This window comes from Scyliorhinus canicula, chromosome 13 (genome assembly GCF_902713615.1).
Source record: "Scyliorhinus canicula chromosome 13, sScyCan1.1, whole genome shotgun sequence".
Taxonomy (NCBI): Eukaryota; Metazoa; Chordata; class Chondrichthyes; order Carcharhiniformes; family Scyliorhinidae; genus Scyliorhinus; species Scyliorhinus canicula.
In genome coordinates, this window is record NC_052158.1 from 47,805,306 (window position 1) to 47,821,180 (window position 15,875).

A 15,875-nucleotide genomic window follows, 5' to 3' on the forward strand; every position below is an offset into this window, starting at 1 on the left:
CCCACACACCCACCCCCACCTGCTCCCCACACACCCACCCCACCCATAGTCCCCACACACCCACCCCCACCCGCACCCCCGAGACACCCACCCCACCCACACTCCCTACACACCCACCCCCACCCGCACCCCCCACACCCACCCCACCCGCACTCCCCAAACACCCACCCCCACCCATCGTCTCCACACACCCACCACCACCCATAGTCCCCAAACGCCCACCCCCACCTATAGTCCCCACAAACCCAACCCCACCCAAAGTCCCCCACACACCCACCACCACCCACACTCCCCACACACCCACCCCCACCCATAGTCCCCACACATCCACCCCCAACCGCACTCCCCACACACCCACCCCCACCCATTGTCCCCACACACCCACAACCACCCATATTCCCCACACACCCACCCCCACCCCACACCCCTCACCCACCTCCACCCACACTCAACACACCCACCCCCACACACACTCCCCACACACCCACCCCCACCCACACCCCACACACCCAACACCACCCACACACACACACCCACTCCCCTCACACCCACCCCCACCCACACACACTCCCCCACCCATGGTCCCCACACACCCACCCCACCATACTCCCCACACCCCCACACCCACCCACACACCACTCCCACCCACACTACCCACACACCCACCGATACTTCCAACATACCAACCCACACTCCCCACACACCCACCCCCACCCACACTCCGCACACCCCCACCCATACACCCCACACACCCACCCCCACCCACACTCCACACACCCACAACCACCCACACTCCCCACACCCACACCCATACTCCCCACACACCCACCCCCACCCACACACCCACCCCCACCCACACTCCCCACACACACACCCCATCCACACTCCCCACAAACCCATCCCCACCCACACTCCACACACCGACCCCTACCGACACTGCACACACACCAACCCCCATCCACAACCCTCACACACCCATCCCATCCACACTCCCCACACAACCACCCCCACCCACACTCCCCACATACCTACCCACACTCCCCACACAACCACCCCCACCCACACCCCGCACACTTACCCACACTCCCCACACACCCACCCCCTACCCACACCACACACACCCACCCCCATCCACAACCCCCACACACCCAACCCCACCCACACTCCACCCCCACCCACACTCCTCACACCCGCCCCCTCCCACACCACCCCTTACCCCACAGGCCCACTACCGCCCACACTCCCCATCCACACCCACACCCCCCACACACCCACCCACACAGCCACCCCTACACACCCCCCCACACACCCACCCAGACACCCCACACACACACCCCTCCCCACCACCCCACAATCCGCACTCCACACCACCCCATACCACACACACATGCTCCCCACACCACCTCACCCCACACCTACACCACCCCACCCCCTCATCCCACACAGCCCCACCCCTCAACCCACACCACCCCACCTCCCCCTTCAACCCTGCTCCACTCACAACGGGGCTTCCAGTTGTGAACCTGGCTGGGATCGGGAGACGACTGCTGGACCTGCCTCATCTTCAACAGGTCCGACAACACAGACGTCAAAACACATGATTAGATCGCGGGCTGGTGGAGTGGGAGGAGGAATGGTTGGTGGTGGTGTAGGGTGAGGGAGGGCAGTGTGGGGTGACAGTGCTTTTGGCGTGACGGTTGAGTGGGGATGAGGATGATGTGGGGGTGAGGTTGGTGTGGGGGTGAAGGTGGTGTGGCGGTGAGGGTGATGTGTGGGTGAGGGTGGTGTTGGGGTGAGGGTGGGGTGAGGGTGGTGTTGGGGTGAGGGTGGTGTGGGGGCTAGGATGGTGTTGTGGTGAGGGTGGAGTGAGGGTGGTGTGGGGGCGAGGGTGGTGTTGGGGTGAGGGTGGGGTGAGGGTGGTGTGGGGTGAAGGTGGTGTGGCGGTGAGGGTGATGTGTGGGTGAGGGTGGTGTTGGGGTGAGGGTGGGGTGAGGGTGATGTGTGGGATGAGGGTGGTGTGGGGGTGAGGGTGATGTTGGGGTGAGGGTGGTGTTGGGGTGAGGGTGGGGTGAGGGTGGTGTGGGGGCAAGAGTGGTGTTGGGGTGAGGGTGGGGTGAGGGTGGTGTGGGGGTGAAGGTGGTGTGGCGGTGAGGGTGATGTGTGGGTGAGGTTGGTGTTGGGGTGAGGGTGGTGTGGGGGTGAGGGTGGTGTTGGGGTGAGGGTGGGGTGAGGGTGGTGTTGGGGTGAGGGTGGTGTGGGGGCTAGGATGGTGTTGTGGTGAGGGTGATGTGTGAACAAAGAACAAAGAAAATTACAGCACAGGAACAGGCCCTTCGGCCCTCCCAGCCTGCGCCGATCCAGATCCTATATCTCAACCTGTCTCCTATTTTCCAAGGTCTACTTCCCTCTGTTCCCGCCCATTCATATACCTGTCTAGATGCTACTTAAATGATGCTATCGTGCCCGCCTCTACCACCTCCACTGGTAAAGCGTTCCAGGTACCCACCACCCTCTGCGAAAAACCTTTCCACGCACATCTCCCTTAAACTTTCCCACTCTCATCTTGAAATCGTGACCCCTTGTAACTGACACCCCCACTCTTGGGAAAAGCTTGTTGCTATCCACCCTGTCCATACCTCTCATAATGTTGTAGACCTCAATCAGGTCCCCCCTCAACCTCCGTCTTTCCAATGAAAACACTCATAATCTACTCAACCTTTCTTCATAGCTAGCACCCTCCATACCAGGCAACATCCTGGTGAACTTCCTCTGCACCCTCTCCAAGACATCCTTCTGGTAATGTGGTGACCAGAACTGCACGCAGTATTCCAAATGTGGCCGAACCAAAGTCCTATACAACTGTAACTTGACCTGCCAACTCTTGTACTCAATACCCCGTCCGATGAAGGCAAGCATGCTGTATGCCTTCTTGACCATTCTATCAACCTGCGTTGCCACCTTCAGGGTACAATGGACCTGAACTCCCAGATCTCTCTGCACATCAATTTTCCCCAAGACTCTTCCATTGACCATATAGTCCGATCTTGAATTTGATCTTCCAAAATGCATCACCTCGCATTTGCCTGGATTGAACTCCATCTGCCATTTCTCTGCCCAACTGTCAAATCTATCTTTATATTGTTGTATTCTCTGACAGTCCTCGCTATCTGCAAGTCCACCAATCTTTGTATTGTCTGCAAACTTGCTAATCAGACCACCTATACCTTCCTCCAGGTCATTTATGTAGATCACAAACATCAGTGGTCCGAGCATGGATCCCTGTGGAACACCACTAGTCACCCTTCACCATTTTGAGACACTCCCTTCCACCACTACTCTCTGTCTCCTGTTGCCCAGCCAGTTCTTTATCCATCTAGCTAGTACACCCTGATCCCCATACTACTTCACTTTTTCCATCAACCGGCCATGGGAAACCTTATCAAACGCCTTACTAAAGTCCATGTATACGACATCTACAGCCCTTCACTCATCAATTAACTTTGTCACTTCCTCAAAGAATTCTATTAGGTTTGTAAGACATGACCTTCCCTGCACAAATCCATGCTGCCTATCACTGATAAGTCTATTTTCTTCCAGATGTGAATAGATCCTATCCCTCAGTATCTTCTCCAACAGTTTGCCTACCACTGACGTCAAGCTCACAGGTCTATAATTCCCTGGATTATCCCTGCTACCCTTCTTAAACAAAGGGACAACATTAGTAATTCTCCAGTCCTCCGGGACCTCACCCGTGCTCAAGGATGCTGCAAAGATATCTGTTAAGGCCCCAGCTATTTCGACCCTCGCTTCCCTCATTAACCTGGGATAGATCCCATCCGGTCCTGGGGACGTGTCCACCTTAATGTCTTTCAGAATACCCAAAACTTCCCCCTTCCGTATGACAACTTGAGCGAGAGTATTTAAACATCCATCCCTAGCCTCAACACCCATCTTGTCCCTCTCCTTTGTGAATACCAATGCAAAGTACTCATTAAGATATTCCTCCAAAGCTTCATCAGTTTTGAGTTGCCTCGATCCTATGTATGCTTCCTTTTTCACCTTAGCTAGTCTCACAATTTCACCCGTCATCCATGGTGCCCTAATCTTGCCATTTCTATCTTTCATTTTCACAGTAACATGTCTGTCCTGCACTCTAATCAACCTTTCCTTAAAAGACTTCCACATTTCAAATGTGGATTTACCCTTAAACAGCTACTTCCAATCCACATTCCCTAGCTCCTGCCGAATTTTGTTATAGAACATAGAACATAGAACAGTACAGCACAGAACAGGCCCTTCGGCCCTCGATGTTGTGCCGAGCAATGATCACCCTACTCAAACCCACGTATCCACCCTGTACCGTAACCCAACAACCCCCCCCTTAACCTTACATTTTAGGACACTACGGGCAATTTAGCATGGCCAATCCACCAAACCCGCACATCTTTGGACTGTGGGAGGAAACCGGAGCACCCAGAGGAAACCCACGCACACACGGGGAGAACGTGCAGACTCCGCACAGACAGTGACCCAAGCCGGGAATCGAACCTGGGACCCTGGAGCTGTGAAGCATTTATGCTAACCACCATGCTACCGTGTTATACTCTGCCTTTCCCCAATTTAGCACTCTTCCTTTCGGACCACTCTTGACCTTGTCCATGAGTATTCTAAAACTTACGGAATTGTGATCGCTATTCCCAAAGTAATCACCGACTGAAACATCAACCACCTGGCCGGGATCATTCCCTAATACCAGGTCCAGTATGGCCCCTTCCCGAGTTGGACTATTTACATACTGCTCTAAAAAAACTCTCCTGGATGCTCCTTACAAACTCTGCTCCATCTACGCCTCCAACACTACATGAATCCCATTCAATGTTGGGGAAGTTAAAATCTCCCATCACAACCACCCTATTGCTGCTACATTTTTCTATAATTTGTCTGCATATTTGTACCTCTACTCCATACTCGCTTATGGGAGGCCTGTAGTAACGTCCCAACAATGTTACTGCACCCTTCCTATTTCTCAGCTCCACCCATATTGCCTCAGTGCTCGAATCCTCCATCGTGCCCTCCTTAATCACAGCTGTGATATCATCTCTGACAAGTAATGCAACTCCTCCACCCCTTCTACCTCCCTCTCTATCCTTCCTGAAGCATCTATACCCTGGGATATTCAGTTGCCAGTCCTGCCCTTCCCTCAACCAAGTCTCAGTAATACCAATAACATCACATTCCCAGGTACTGATCCAAGCCCTAAGTTCATCTGCCTTACCTGCTACACTTCTCGCATTAAAACAAATGCACCTCAGACCACCTTTGCGTTCATCATCTCTTCCCTGTCTACTCTTCCCCTGAGTCACATTGAGTTTATTGTCTCGTACCTTACTGGCTTTAGTTGCTGATTCTTTACTGATGTCTAACTTCCTAATCTGGTTCCCATCCCCCTGCCACATTAGTTTAAAACCTCCCCAACAGTGTTAGCAAAAGCACCCCCTAGGACATTGTTTCCAGTCCTGTCCAGGTGTAGACCATCGGTTTGTAATGGTCCCACCGCCCCCAGAACCGGTTCCAATGTCCCAAAAATCTGAACCCCTCCCTCCTGCACCATCTCTCAAGCCACGTATTCATTCTGACTATTCTTGAATTTCTACTCTGACTGTCCCATGGCACTGGTAGCAATCCTGAGATTACTACCTTTGAGGTCCTACTTTTTAACTTATCTCCTAACTCCCTAAATTCTGATTGTAGGACCTCATCCCTTTTTTTACCTATATCGTTGGTACCTATATGCACCACGGCAACTGGCTGTTCACCCTCCCCCTTCAGTATGTCCTGCAGCTGATCGGAGACATCCCTGACCTGAGCACCCGGGAGGCAACATACTATTCGGGAGTCTCATTTCCGACCACAGAAACGCCTGTCTACTCCCCTTACAATTGAATCCCCTATGACTATAGCCCTGCCAGTCTTTATCCCACCCTTCTGTGCAGCAGAGCTAGCCACCGTGCCATAAGCCTGGTTACTACTGCCTTCCCCTGGTGAGTCATCTCCCCCAACAGTATCCAAAACGATATACCTGTTTTGGAGGGAGATGACCGCAGGGGACACCTGCACTGCCTTCCTGCTCTTTCTCTGCCTTTTGGTCACCCATTCCCTGTCTCCCTCACCAATCCTAATCTGCAGTGTGACCAACTCTCTGAACGTGCTATCCACGACCTCCTCAGCATCGAGGATGCTCCAAAGTGAGTCCATCCGCAGCTCCAGAGCCGTCATGCGGTCTAACAGGAGCTGCAGCTGGACACACTTCCCCCACATGAAGAAGTCAGGGGCATCGACCGCGTCCCTGAACTCCCACATTGCGCATGAGGAGCATAACACGGGTCTGAGATCTCCTGCCATTTTTACTCTTTACCTTAACTGATTACAAATATAGTATCAAATAATTATTAAGTGAAATGAATAAAGGTTTTACTTACCGTGGTGTGGGTGAGGGTGGTGTTGGGGTGAGCGTGGGGTGAGGGTGATGTGTGGGATAAGGGTGGTGTAGGGTTGAGGATGGTGTAGGGTTGAGGGTGGCATTGGGGTGAGAGTGCTGTGGGGGTCAGGGTGGTGTGGGGGTCAGGGTGGTGTGGGAGTGAGGACGGTGTGGGGGTGAGAGTGGTGTGGGGGTCAGGGTGGTGTGGGGGTCAGGGTGGTGTGGGGGTGAGGATGGTATGGGGGTGAGGGTAGTGTGGGGGTGAGGATGGTATGGGGGTGAGGGTAGTGTGGGGGTGAGTGGTGTGGGGGTCAGGGTGGTGTGGCGGTCAGGGTGGTATTAGGGGGTCAGGGTGGTGTGGGGGTGAGAGTGCTGTGGGGGTCAGGGTGGTGTGGGGGTGAGGGTAGTGTGGGGGTGAGGGTAGTGTGGGGGTGAGGATGGTATGGGGGTGAGGATGGTGTGGGGGTCAGGGTGGTATTAGGGGGTGTCTTGACAAAGCAACTAAGCTTTGTCGCCTGTGGCTGGGCTCCACCCCGGCGACCGACTTCTCTTTTGGCCGCCAACCACGTACAGTGTGCTCTGCTCTGCCAGGCTGAGGGGCTGCAAGTCCAACGACCTCCTCATGTATTTTGATTGGTGGGTGGGGGGGAAGGGGCACCAATTAGGCTACGTTCAATGGGCTAGCATCATCGGGACATGGACACGGATTTGCCTGGTCCGTCATTGGCTCACATGAGGCTCACATGCCACAGCTGCAGTTAAACAATCCATCCAGCCACACACACCGTCCCAGCCAACAAGATGGCTGCAAGGAGAACAGCACCACGATTTAGGGAGGAGCTGGACACTTGCACGGACACCGTGGAGGAGAGGCGGATGAGCGTGGAGGAGAGGCGGATGAACGTGGAGGAGAGGCCGGGATCTCACAGACCTCAGTGCACAGGTGCATCGCGTTGTCACGGAGGCCCAGGCATCTCAATACAACCATTTCAATGTGGACCGTACCCACCAGGATGCCCGGACAGCGGGCTTCTCTGCCATCGACAGGTTGCCCTGGGACCAGGATGTGATTGACGGGATGCATTTCCCGATGAGGACCTGGAGATGACAGGCCGTTCTGCACAAGGGGTTACACTCGATGAACGTGCATCCGATATGTGACCATCAGCTCTGCAGCATTCACCTCAGCGGCAGATACCCGGGCAGTGGGCACGACGGCTTCATCCTGGAACATTCAATGTTTCCTGACATGTTGGAGACCCACCGCCGGTGGTTGGGTCCTGGGTGACGGGAGTTATCAGCTGCGGTTGTGGCAACTGACGCCTATCCTGAGACCACAGACTGATGCGGAGACCCGCGACAACAATGGCCGTCTAGTGACCCAAATTCACACACACACCGGTAACCCTGGCCCATCCCCCAAGGGACACCCAAACCCCACCCTGCCCCAAATGCCAGCACCCATGCCATCCGCCATGTCCGGGTGTCCTGGCCACTGAGGATTCGGAAGGTCTAACGGTGTCACAGTTTGTGTTTTCCCCCACACCCCCCAGAGAAGGGTACACAACTGCCGGGAGTGGGTGAAGACGGGAGGGGGACCACCAGAACTGCAGTCCCTCACCATTCCCGAGCAGACGGCACTGGACTTGGTCAGTCGCCAGAGGAAAGGGAGGTTGGGAGGCGGAGCTCAGCAGCGTGTGAGGAAGTGACACCCCGCTTGGTTGCGGATCCCCATGACACGTGTGTGGACATCCCCCCCCCCCCCCCCCCCCAGCCCCTCAACCCACACCCCCTCAACCCACAGCCTTCACTCCCATCCTACCCCCCACACCCCTCACCCCACACCGCCCCAACTCCATTACCCCCTCATACCATACCCCCTCAGCCCCCCACCCCACACGCCTCACCCCCACCACCAACCCCATCACCCCAGGTCCTGCAAGATAGCAGACAAAACACATGATTAGATCGCGGGCTGGGGTGGAGGGGGTGAGCCTTACGTCAGTAGTAGGGAAATTACTGGAGAGAATTCTTCGAGACAGGATCTACTCCCATTTGGAAGCAAATGGACGTATTAGCGAGAGGCAGCACGGTTTTGTGAAGGGGAGGTCGTGTCTCACTAACTTGACAGAGTTTTTCAAAGAGGTCACAAAGATGATTAATGCAGGTAGGGCAGTGGGTGTTGTCTATATGGACTTCAGTGAGGCCTTTGACAAGGTCCCTCTTGGCAGACTGGTACAAAAGGTGAAGTCTCCCAGGATTAGGGGTAAGCTGGCAAGATGGATACAGAAATGGCTAGGTCATAGAAGGCAGAGAGTAGCAATGGAAGGGTGCTTTTCTGATTAGAGGGCTGTGACTAGTGGTGTTCCGCAGGGTTCAGTGCTGGGACCTTTGCTGTTCGCAGTATATATAAATGATTTGGAGGAAAATGTAACTGGTCTGATGAGTAAGTTTGCAGACGACATAAAGGTTGGTGGAATTGCAGATAGCAATGAGGACTGTCAGAGGGTACAGCAGGATTTAGATTGTTTGGAGACTTGGCAGGGAATAGGCAGATGGTGTTTAATCCGGATAACTATGAGGTAATGCATTTTGGAAGGTCGAAAGCAGGTCGGGAATTTGCAGTGAATAGTAGAACCCTCAAGAGTATTGACAGTCAGAGAGATCTAGGTGTACAGGTCCACAGGTCACTGAAAGGGGCAACACAGTGGAGAAGGTAGTCAAGAAGATATACGGCATGCTTGCCTTCATTGGCTGGGGCATTGAGTATAAGAATTGGCAAGTCATGTTGCAGCTGTATAGAACTTCAGTTAGGTCACACTTGGAATATCGTGTTCAATTCTGGTCGCCACACTACCAGAAGGATGTGGAGGCTTTAGAGAGGGTGCAGAAGAGATTTACCAGGATGTTGCCTGGTATGGAGGGCATTAGCTATGAGGAGCGGGTGAATAAACTTGGTTTGTTCTCACTGGAATGATGGAGGTTGAGGGGCAACCTGATAGAGGTCAACAAAATTATGAGGGGCATAGACAGTGGATAGTCAGAGGCTGTTTCCCAGGGTAGAGGAGTCAATTAATTGGGGGGCATAGGTTTAATGTGCGAGGGGCAAGTTTTAGAGGAGATGTACGAGGCACGTTTTTTACACAGCGGGTAGTGGGTGCCTGGAATTCGCTGCCGGAGGAGGTGGTGGAAGCAGGGGTGATGGTGACATTTAAGGGGCATCTTGACAAATACATGATTAGGATGGGAATAGAGGGATACGGACCCAGGAATGTAGAAGATTTTAGTTTAGAAAGGCAGCATGGTTCGGCAGAGGCTTGGTGGGCTGAAGGGCCTGTTCCTGTGCTGTACTTTTCTTTGTTCTTTATTCTTGGCACCACAGGGATATGGGGGAGGACACATGTTTTCGGTGGCCATCAAGATGACAGTCGCCCTGAACCTTTACACCAAGAGGTCCGTCCAGTGGCTGAGTGGAAACCTGTCTGGGATCTCACAGACCTCAGTGCACAGGTGCATCGCGTTGTCACGGAGGCCCAGGCAGCTCAATACAACCATTTCAATGTGGACCGTACCCACCAGGATGCCCGGACAGCGGGCTTCTCTGCCATCGACAGGTTACCCTGGGACCAGGAGGTGATTGACGGGATGCATTTCCCGATGAGGACCTGGAGATGACAGGCCGTTCTGCACAAGGGGTTACACTCGATGAAAGTGCATCCGATATGTGACCATCAGCTCTGCAGCATTCACCTCAGCGGCAGATACCCGGGCAGTGGGCACGACGGCTTCATCCTGGAACACTCAATGTTTCCTGACATGTTGGAGACCCACCGCCGGTGGTTGGGTCCTGGGTGACGGGAGTTATCCGCTGCGGTTGTGGCAACTGACGCCTATCCGGAGACCACAGACTGATGCGGAGACCCGCGACAACAATGGCCGTCTAGTGACCCAAATCCACACACACACCGGTAACCCTGGCCCATCCCCCAAGGGACACCCAAACCCCACCCTGCCCCAAATGCCAGCACCCATGCCATCCGCCATGTCCGGGTGCCCTGGCCACTGAGGATTCGGAAGGTCTAACGGTGTCACAGTTTGTGTTTTCCCCCACACCCCCCAGAGAAGGGTACACAACTGCCGGGAGTGGGAGAAGACGGGAGGGGGACCACCAGAACTGCGGCCCCTCACCATTCCCGAGCAGACGGCACTGGACTTGGTCAGTCGCCAGAGGAAAGGGAGGTGGCGAGGCGGTGCTCAGCAGCGTGTGAGGAAGTGACACCCCGCTTGGTTGCGGATCCCCATGGCACGTGTGTGGACATCCCAACCCCCCCCCCACACACAGCAGCCCCTCAACCCACACCCCCTCAACCCACAGCCTTCACTCCCATCCCACCCCCCACACCCCTCACCCCACACCGCCCCAACCTCATTACGCCCTCATACCATACCCCCGCAGCCCCCCACCCCACACACCTCACCCCCACCACCAACCCCATCACCCCATCATACCACACCCCCTCAGCCCCCCACCCCACATCCCCTTACCTCCTTTATCCATACTTAGCTGATGAGGAGGCAGTGGTGGATGTGGCACAGGCCGGGATCGGGTGATCAATGATGGACCCGCCCTATCCTCAACAGGTCCTGCAAGATAGTAGACAAAACACATAATTAGATCGTGGGCTGGGGTGGCGGGGGTGGGCAGGGTAAGGGTGTGGGTGAGAGCGGTGAGGGGGCGACAGTGAGTTGGTGTAATGGTGAAATGGGGGTGAGGGTTGTGTTGCCGTGATGGTGGAGCGGGGGTGAGGTTGGTGTGGGGGTGAGGGTGGTGTGATGGTAGTGTTGGGCGGAGGGGTGGGGGGTGGAGGGGGTGCTGGTTGACACACAGTGAAGTACAACTTAGCTGGGTCTCACTTCTTTGCCTGCGGTCGAGCTCCACCCCGGCGACCTCCCTTTCATTTGGCTGCCAACCACATCCAGGGCACTCTGCTCTGCCAGGCTTTGAGCCTACAAGTCCAACGGCCCCCCTCCTGTCATATCCTTGGTAGCGGGGGTTGGGAGCACAGTGTCAGACAATTCGACACCTGCAGCCCAGGTGGTGGGTAGGTGTTGGCCTCCGTGGCTGGGCACCCGGCCATGGCAGCTGGTATGGGTGTCGGCATGGGGATTCTGCCGTTGTCCAGGAGGTGGGGATGGGTTTGTAGGGTTAGGGGTGTGTGTGGACAGGCTTAATGCCAGGGGCACACTGCTGCCTGCTCACCCTGGCCGCCCTGAGGAGGTTGTGCAGTTTATGAATGCACTGCTGACCCGTCTGGATGTTGTTGCTGGTGGCGCTCACGGTCCCTGCCCCCTGCATCCAGGCACGATGGACGCCGGAAGCTGGCAGCCTCCTTCTTGTGCCGGGGTACAGCGTCATCTGCCTCTCCTCCACCGTGTCCAACAGGGTCTCCAGCTCGGCGTCAGTCAACACTGGGGCTGCTCTCCTCACTGCCACCTTGTTGGCTGGGATGGTGTGTGTGGGGAGTGCAGTGTGTAAATGCGGCTGCAGCTTGTCAGCCTTTGGGTGTCCATTGCAAAACTGGTGAATTTGGCACCATTTCCCATGAGAATCGATTCTAGTCCACATGGGGCCGGTGCTGGCCCCTTAATGGCAGTGCAACGGGTCCAGTTCTAGCGCCGGGCATACATGTCCACGGATTCTGCGTTGGCAACAACACTTCGGGCTGGATTCTCCGAATTTGAGACTAAATGCTGACACCACGTGGAAACAGTGGAGTTTTAGGCCAGAGAAAAACGGCACAACAGCTGCACCGATTCAGCTACATTCAATGGGCTAACACCATCGCCACGTGGAACACAATCAATTCCATGGAAAACGGTGCTGGTTTCACCTCACCGTGCCTGGGCGCATGTAGCAGAGGCTGTCAGCGCCGTGGTAAACGTCGGCCGGGACTGGCATGTAATGCTGGTGGAAACGTCACGACTTCCTGAGGGCGGCGAGGGTGATATGGCCGCTCTGTGCCTCTGGCACTAACTCCGCCTCCCACACCACCCTGTCCCCCACACCATCCGTCAAGTCAACACCACCCTCACCTCCGTTTCACCATCACACCAACACCACTGTCGCCCCCCACACCGCTCTCAACCACACCCTCACTCTACACCACAACCCCCCATGCCCACCCCCACCATCCCAGCCCGGACGCCTGTAGCACTGGCCCCCTCCCCCCCAGGGGACAGCCAAAGCCCCACCCTGAACCATATGCCACCAGCGATGCCATCCGCCAGGGCTGTGTGCCCTGGCCACTGAGGATTTGGAACGTCTAATGGTGTAATTGTTTGTGTTCCCCCTCCACCAGAAGACCGCCCAGAACCGCCGGGAGCGGGAGAAGACGGGAGGGGGACCCCCAGAACTGCGGCCTCTCACCATGCTCGAGCAGAGGGCACTAGACATGGTCGGTGGCCGGAGGAAAGGGAGGTCGCTGAGGTGGAGCTCAGCAGCAGGTGAGGAAGTGAGACTCTGCTTCGTTGCGGATCCCCATGACACATGTGTGGACATCCCAACCTCCCCACACCCACCAGCCCCTCAACCCACACCCCCTCAACCCACAGCCTTCACTCCCATCCCACCCCCCACACCCCTCACCCCACACCGCCCCAACTCCATTACCCCCTCATACCATACCCCCTCAGCCCTCCACCCCACACGCCTCACCCCCACCACCAACCCCATCACCCCAGGTCCTGCAAGATAGCAGACAAAACACATGATTAGATCGCGGGCTGGGGTGGAGGGGGTGAGCCTTACGTCAGTGGTAGGGAAATTACTGGAGAGAATTCTTCGAGACAGGATCTACTCCCATTTGGAAGCAAATGGACGTATTAGCGAGAGGCAGCACGGTTTTGTGAAGGGGAGGTCGTGTCTCACTAACTTGACAGAGTTTTTCAAAGAGGTCACAAAGATGATTAATGCAGGTAGGGCAGTGGGTGTTGTCTATATGGACTTCAGTGAGGCCTTTGACAAGGTCCCTCGTGGCAGACTGGTACAAAAGGTGAAGTCTCCCAGGATTAGGGGTAAGCTGGCAAGATGGATACAGAACTGGCTCGGTCATAGAAGGCAGAAAGTAGCAATGGAAGGGTGCTTTTCTGATTGGAGGGCTGTGACTAGTGGTGTTCCGCAGGGTTCAGTGCTGGGACCTTTGCTGTTTGTAGTATATATAAATGATTTGGAGGAAAATGTAACTGGTCTGATGAGTAAGTTTGCAGACGACATAAAGGTTGGTGGAATTGCAGATAGCAATGAGGACTGTCAGAGGATACAGCAGGATTTAGATTGTTTGGAGACTTGGCAGGGAATAGGCAGATGGTGTTTAATCCGGACAAATATGAGGTAATGCATTTTGGAAGGTCGAATGCAGGTCGGGAATTTACAGTGAATAGTAGAACCCTCAAGAGTATTGACAGTCAGAGAGATCTAGGTGTACAGGTCCACAGGTCGCTGAAAGGGGCAACACAGTGGAGAAGGTAGTCAAGAAGTCAAGAGTTGGGGGGAAGGGAAAGTGAAAGCGACAGGGAGCATGGAGTTAAATGCCAAGATACGCAGGAGGATAACATGTAGGCAGGTGGATTTAAGCTTGAGGCAGACTAGGAATTCAACAAAAAGGAAGGATAACTTTGGACATCTTAGGCCTTCCAATATCTGTAATGATAAGAAAGTTAGCATTAAGGCACTTTACCTGAATGCTCGTAGCATTTGTAACAAAGTAGACGAACTAATGGCACAGATCATCGTGAATGATTATGATGTGGTAGGCATCACAGAGACATGGCTGCAGGGGGTTCAGGACTGGCAGTTAAACATCCAAGGATATACAACCTATCGAAAAGACAGGCAGGTGGGCCGAGGGGGTTGGGTTGCCTTGTTAGTTAAGAACAAAATTAAATCTATGGCACTAAACGACATAGGGTCGGATGATGTGGAGTCTGTGTGGGTAGAATTGAGGAACCACAAAGGCAAAAAAACCATAATGGGAGTTATGTACAGACCTCCTAACAGTGGTCAGGACCAGGGGCGCAACATGTACATGGAAATAGAAAAGGCATGTCAGAAAGGCAAGGTCACGGTGATCATGGGGGACTTCAATATGCAGGTGGATTGGGTAAATAACGTAGCCAGTGGATCCAAAGAAAAGGAATTCATGGAATGCTTGCAAGATGGCTTTTTGGAACAGCTTGTCATGGAGCCCACAAGTTGAGCAGGCTATTCTGGACCTAGTGCTATGTAATGAACCAGACTTTATAAAAGATCTTAAAGTAAGGGAACACTTAGGAAGCAGCGATCATAATATGGTTGAGTTCAGTCTGCAGTTTGAAAGAGAGAAGGCAAAATCGGATGTAATGGTGTTACAGTTAAATAAAGGTAATTACAAGGCCATGAGAGAGGAACTGGCGAAAATCGACTGGAAGCAGACCCTAGTGGGGAAGACAGCAGAGCAAAAATGGCAGGAGTTTGTATGCATAATTGAGGACACTGTACAGAGGTTCATCCCCAAGAAAAGAAAGATTATCCGGGGAGGGATTAGACAGCCATGGCTGACAAAGGAGGTCAGGAAATGTATCAAAGAAAAAGAGAGATCCCATAAAGTGGCCAAAAGCACTGGGAAATCAGAAGATTGGGAAGGCTACAAAAACAAACAGAGGTTAACAAAGAGACAAATAAGGAAGGAGAGGATCAAATATGAAGGCAGGCTAGCTAGTAATATAAGAAATGATAGTAAAAGTTTCTTTCAATACATAAGAAACAAACGACAGGCCAAAGTAGACATTGGGCCAATTCAAACTGATTCCGGAAGGCTAGTGATGGGAGACGAGGAAATGGCTGGAGAACTTAATAAGTACTTTGCGTCTGTCTTCACAGTGGAAGACATGAGTAATATCCCAAAAATTATAGAGGGTCAGGGGGCTGAGTTGAGTATGGTTGCCATTACAAAAGAGATGGTACTAAAAAAGCTAAAAGGTCTTAAAATTGACAAATCTCCTGGCCCCGATGGGCGACACCCTAGAGTTCTGAGAGAGGTGGCTGAAGAAATAGCGGAAGCGTTGGTTGAGATCTTTCAAAAATCACTGGAGTCAGGGAAAGTCCCGGACGATTGGAAGATCGCTGTTGTAACCCCCTGTTCAAGAAAGGATCAAGACAAAAGATGGAAAATTATAGGCCAATTAGCCTAACCTCGGTTGTTGGTAAAATTCTAGAATCGATCGTTAAGGATGAGATTTCTAAATTCTTGGAAGAGCAGGGTCGGATTAGAACAAGTCAACATGGATTTAGTAAGGGGAGGTCATGCCTGACGAACCTGTTAGAATTCTTTGAGGAGGTGACAAGTAGGTTAGACCAGGG

The 15,875-nt window shown here is 53.7% G+C and overlaps 1 protein-coding gene across 1 annotated transcript in view; it reads right to left on the reverse strand.

The window, feature by feature from the left end:
• LOC119975596 overlaps positions 1-15,875 on the reverse strand; it is a 52,136-nt gene that overhangs the window by 12,279 nt on the left and 23,982 nt on the right. The window contains exon 5 of the mRNA XM_038815381.1: positions 11,024-11,122. Coding sequence (XP_038671309.1) covers positions 11,024-11,122 — 99 coding nt within the window. The remainder of the gene's footprint in view (positions 1-11,023; positions 11,123-15,875) is intronic.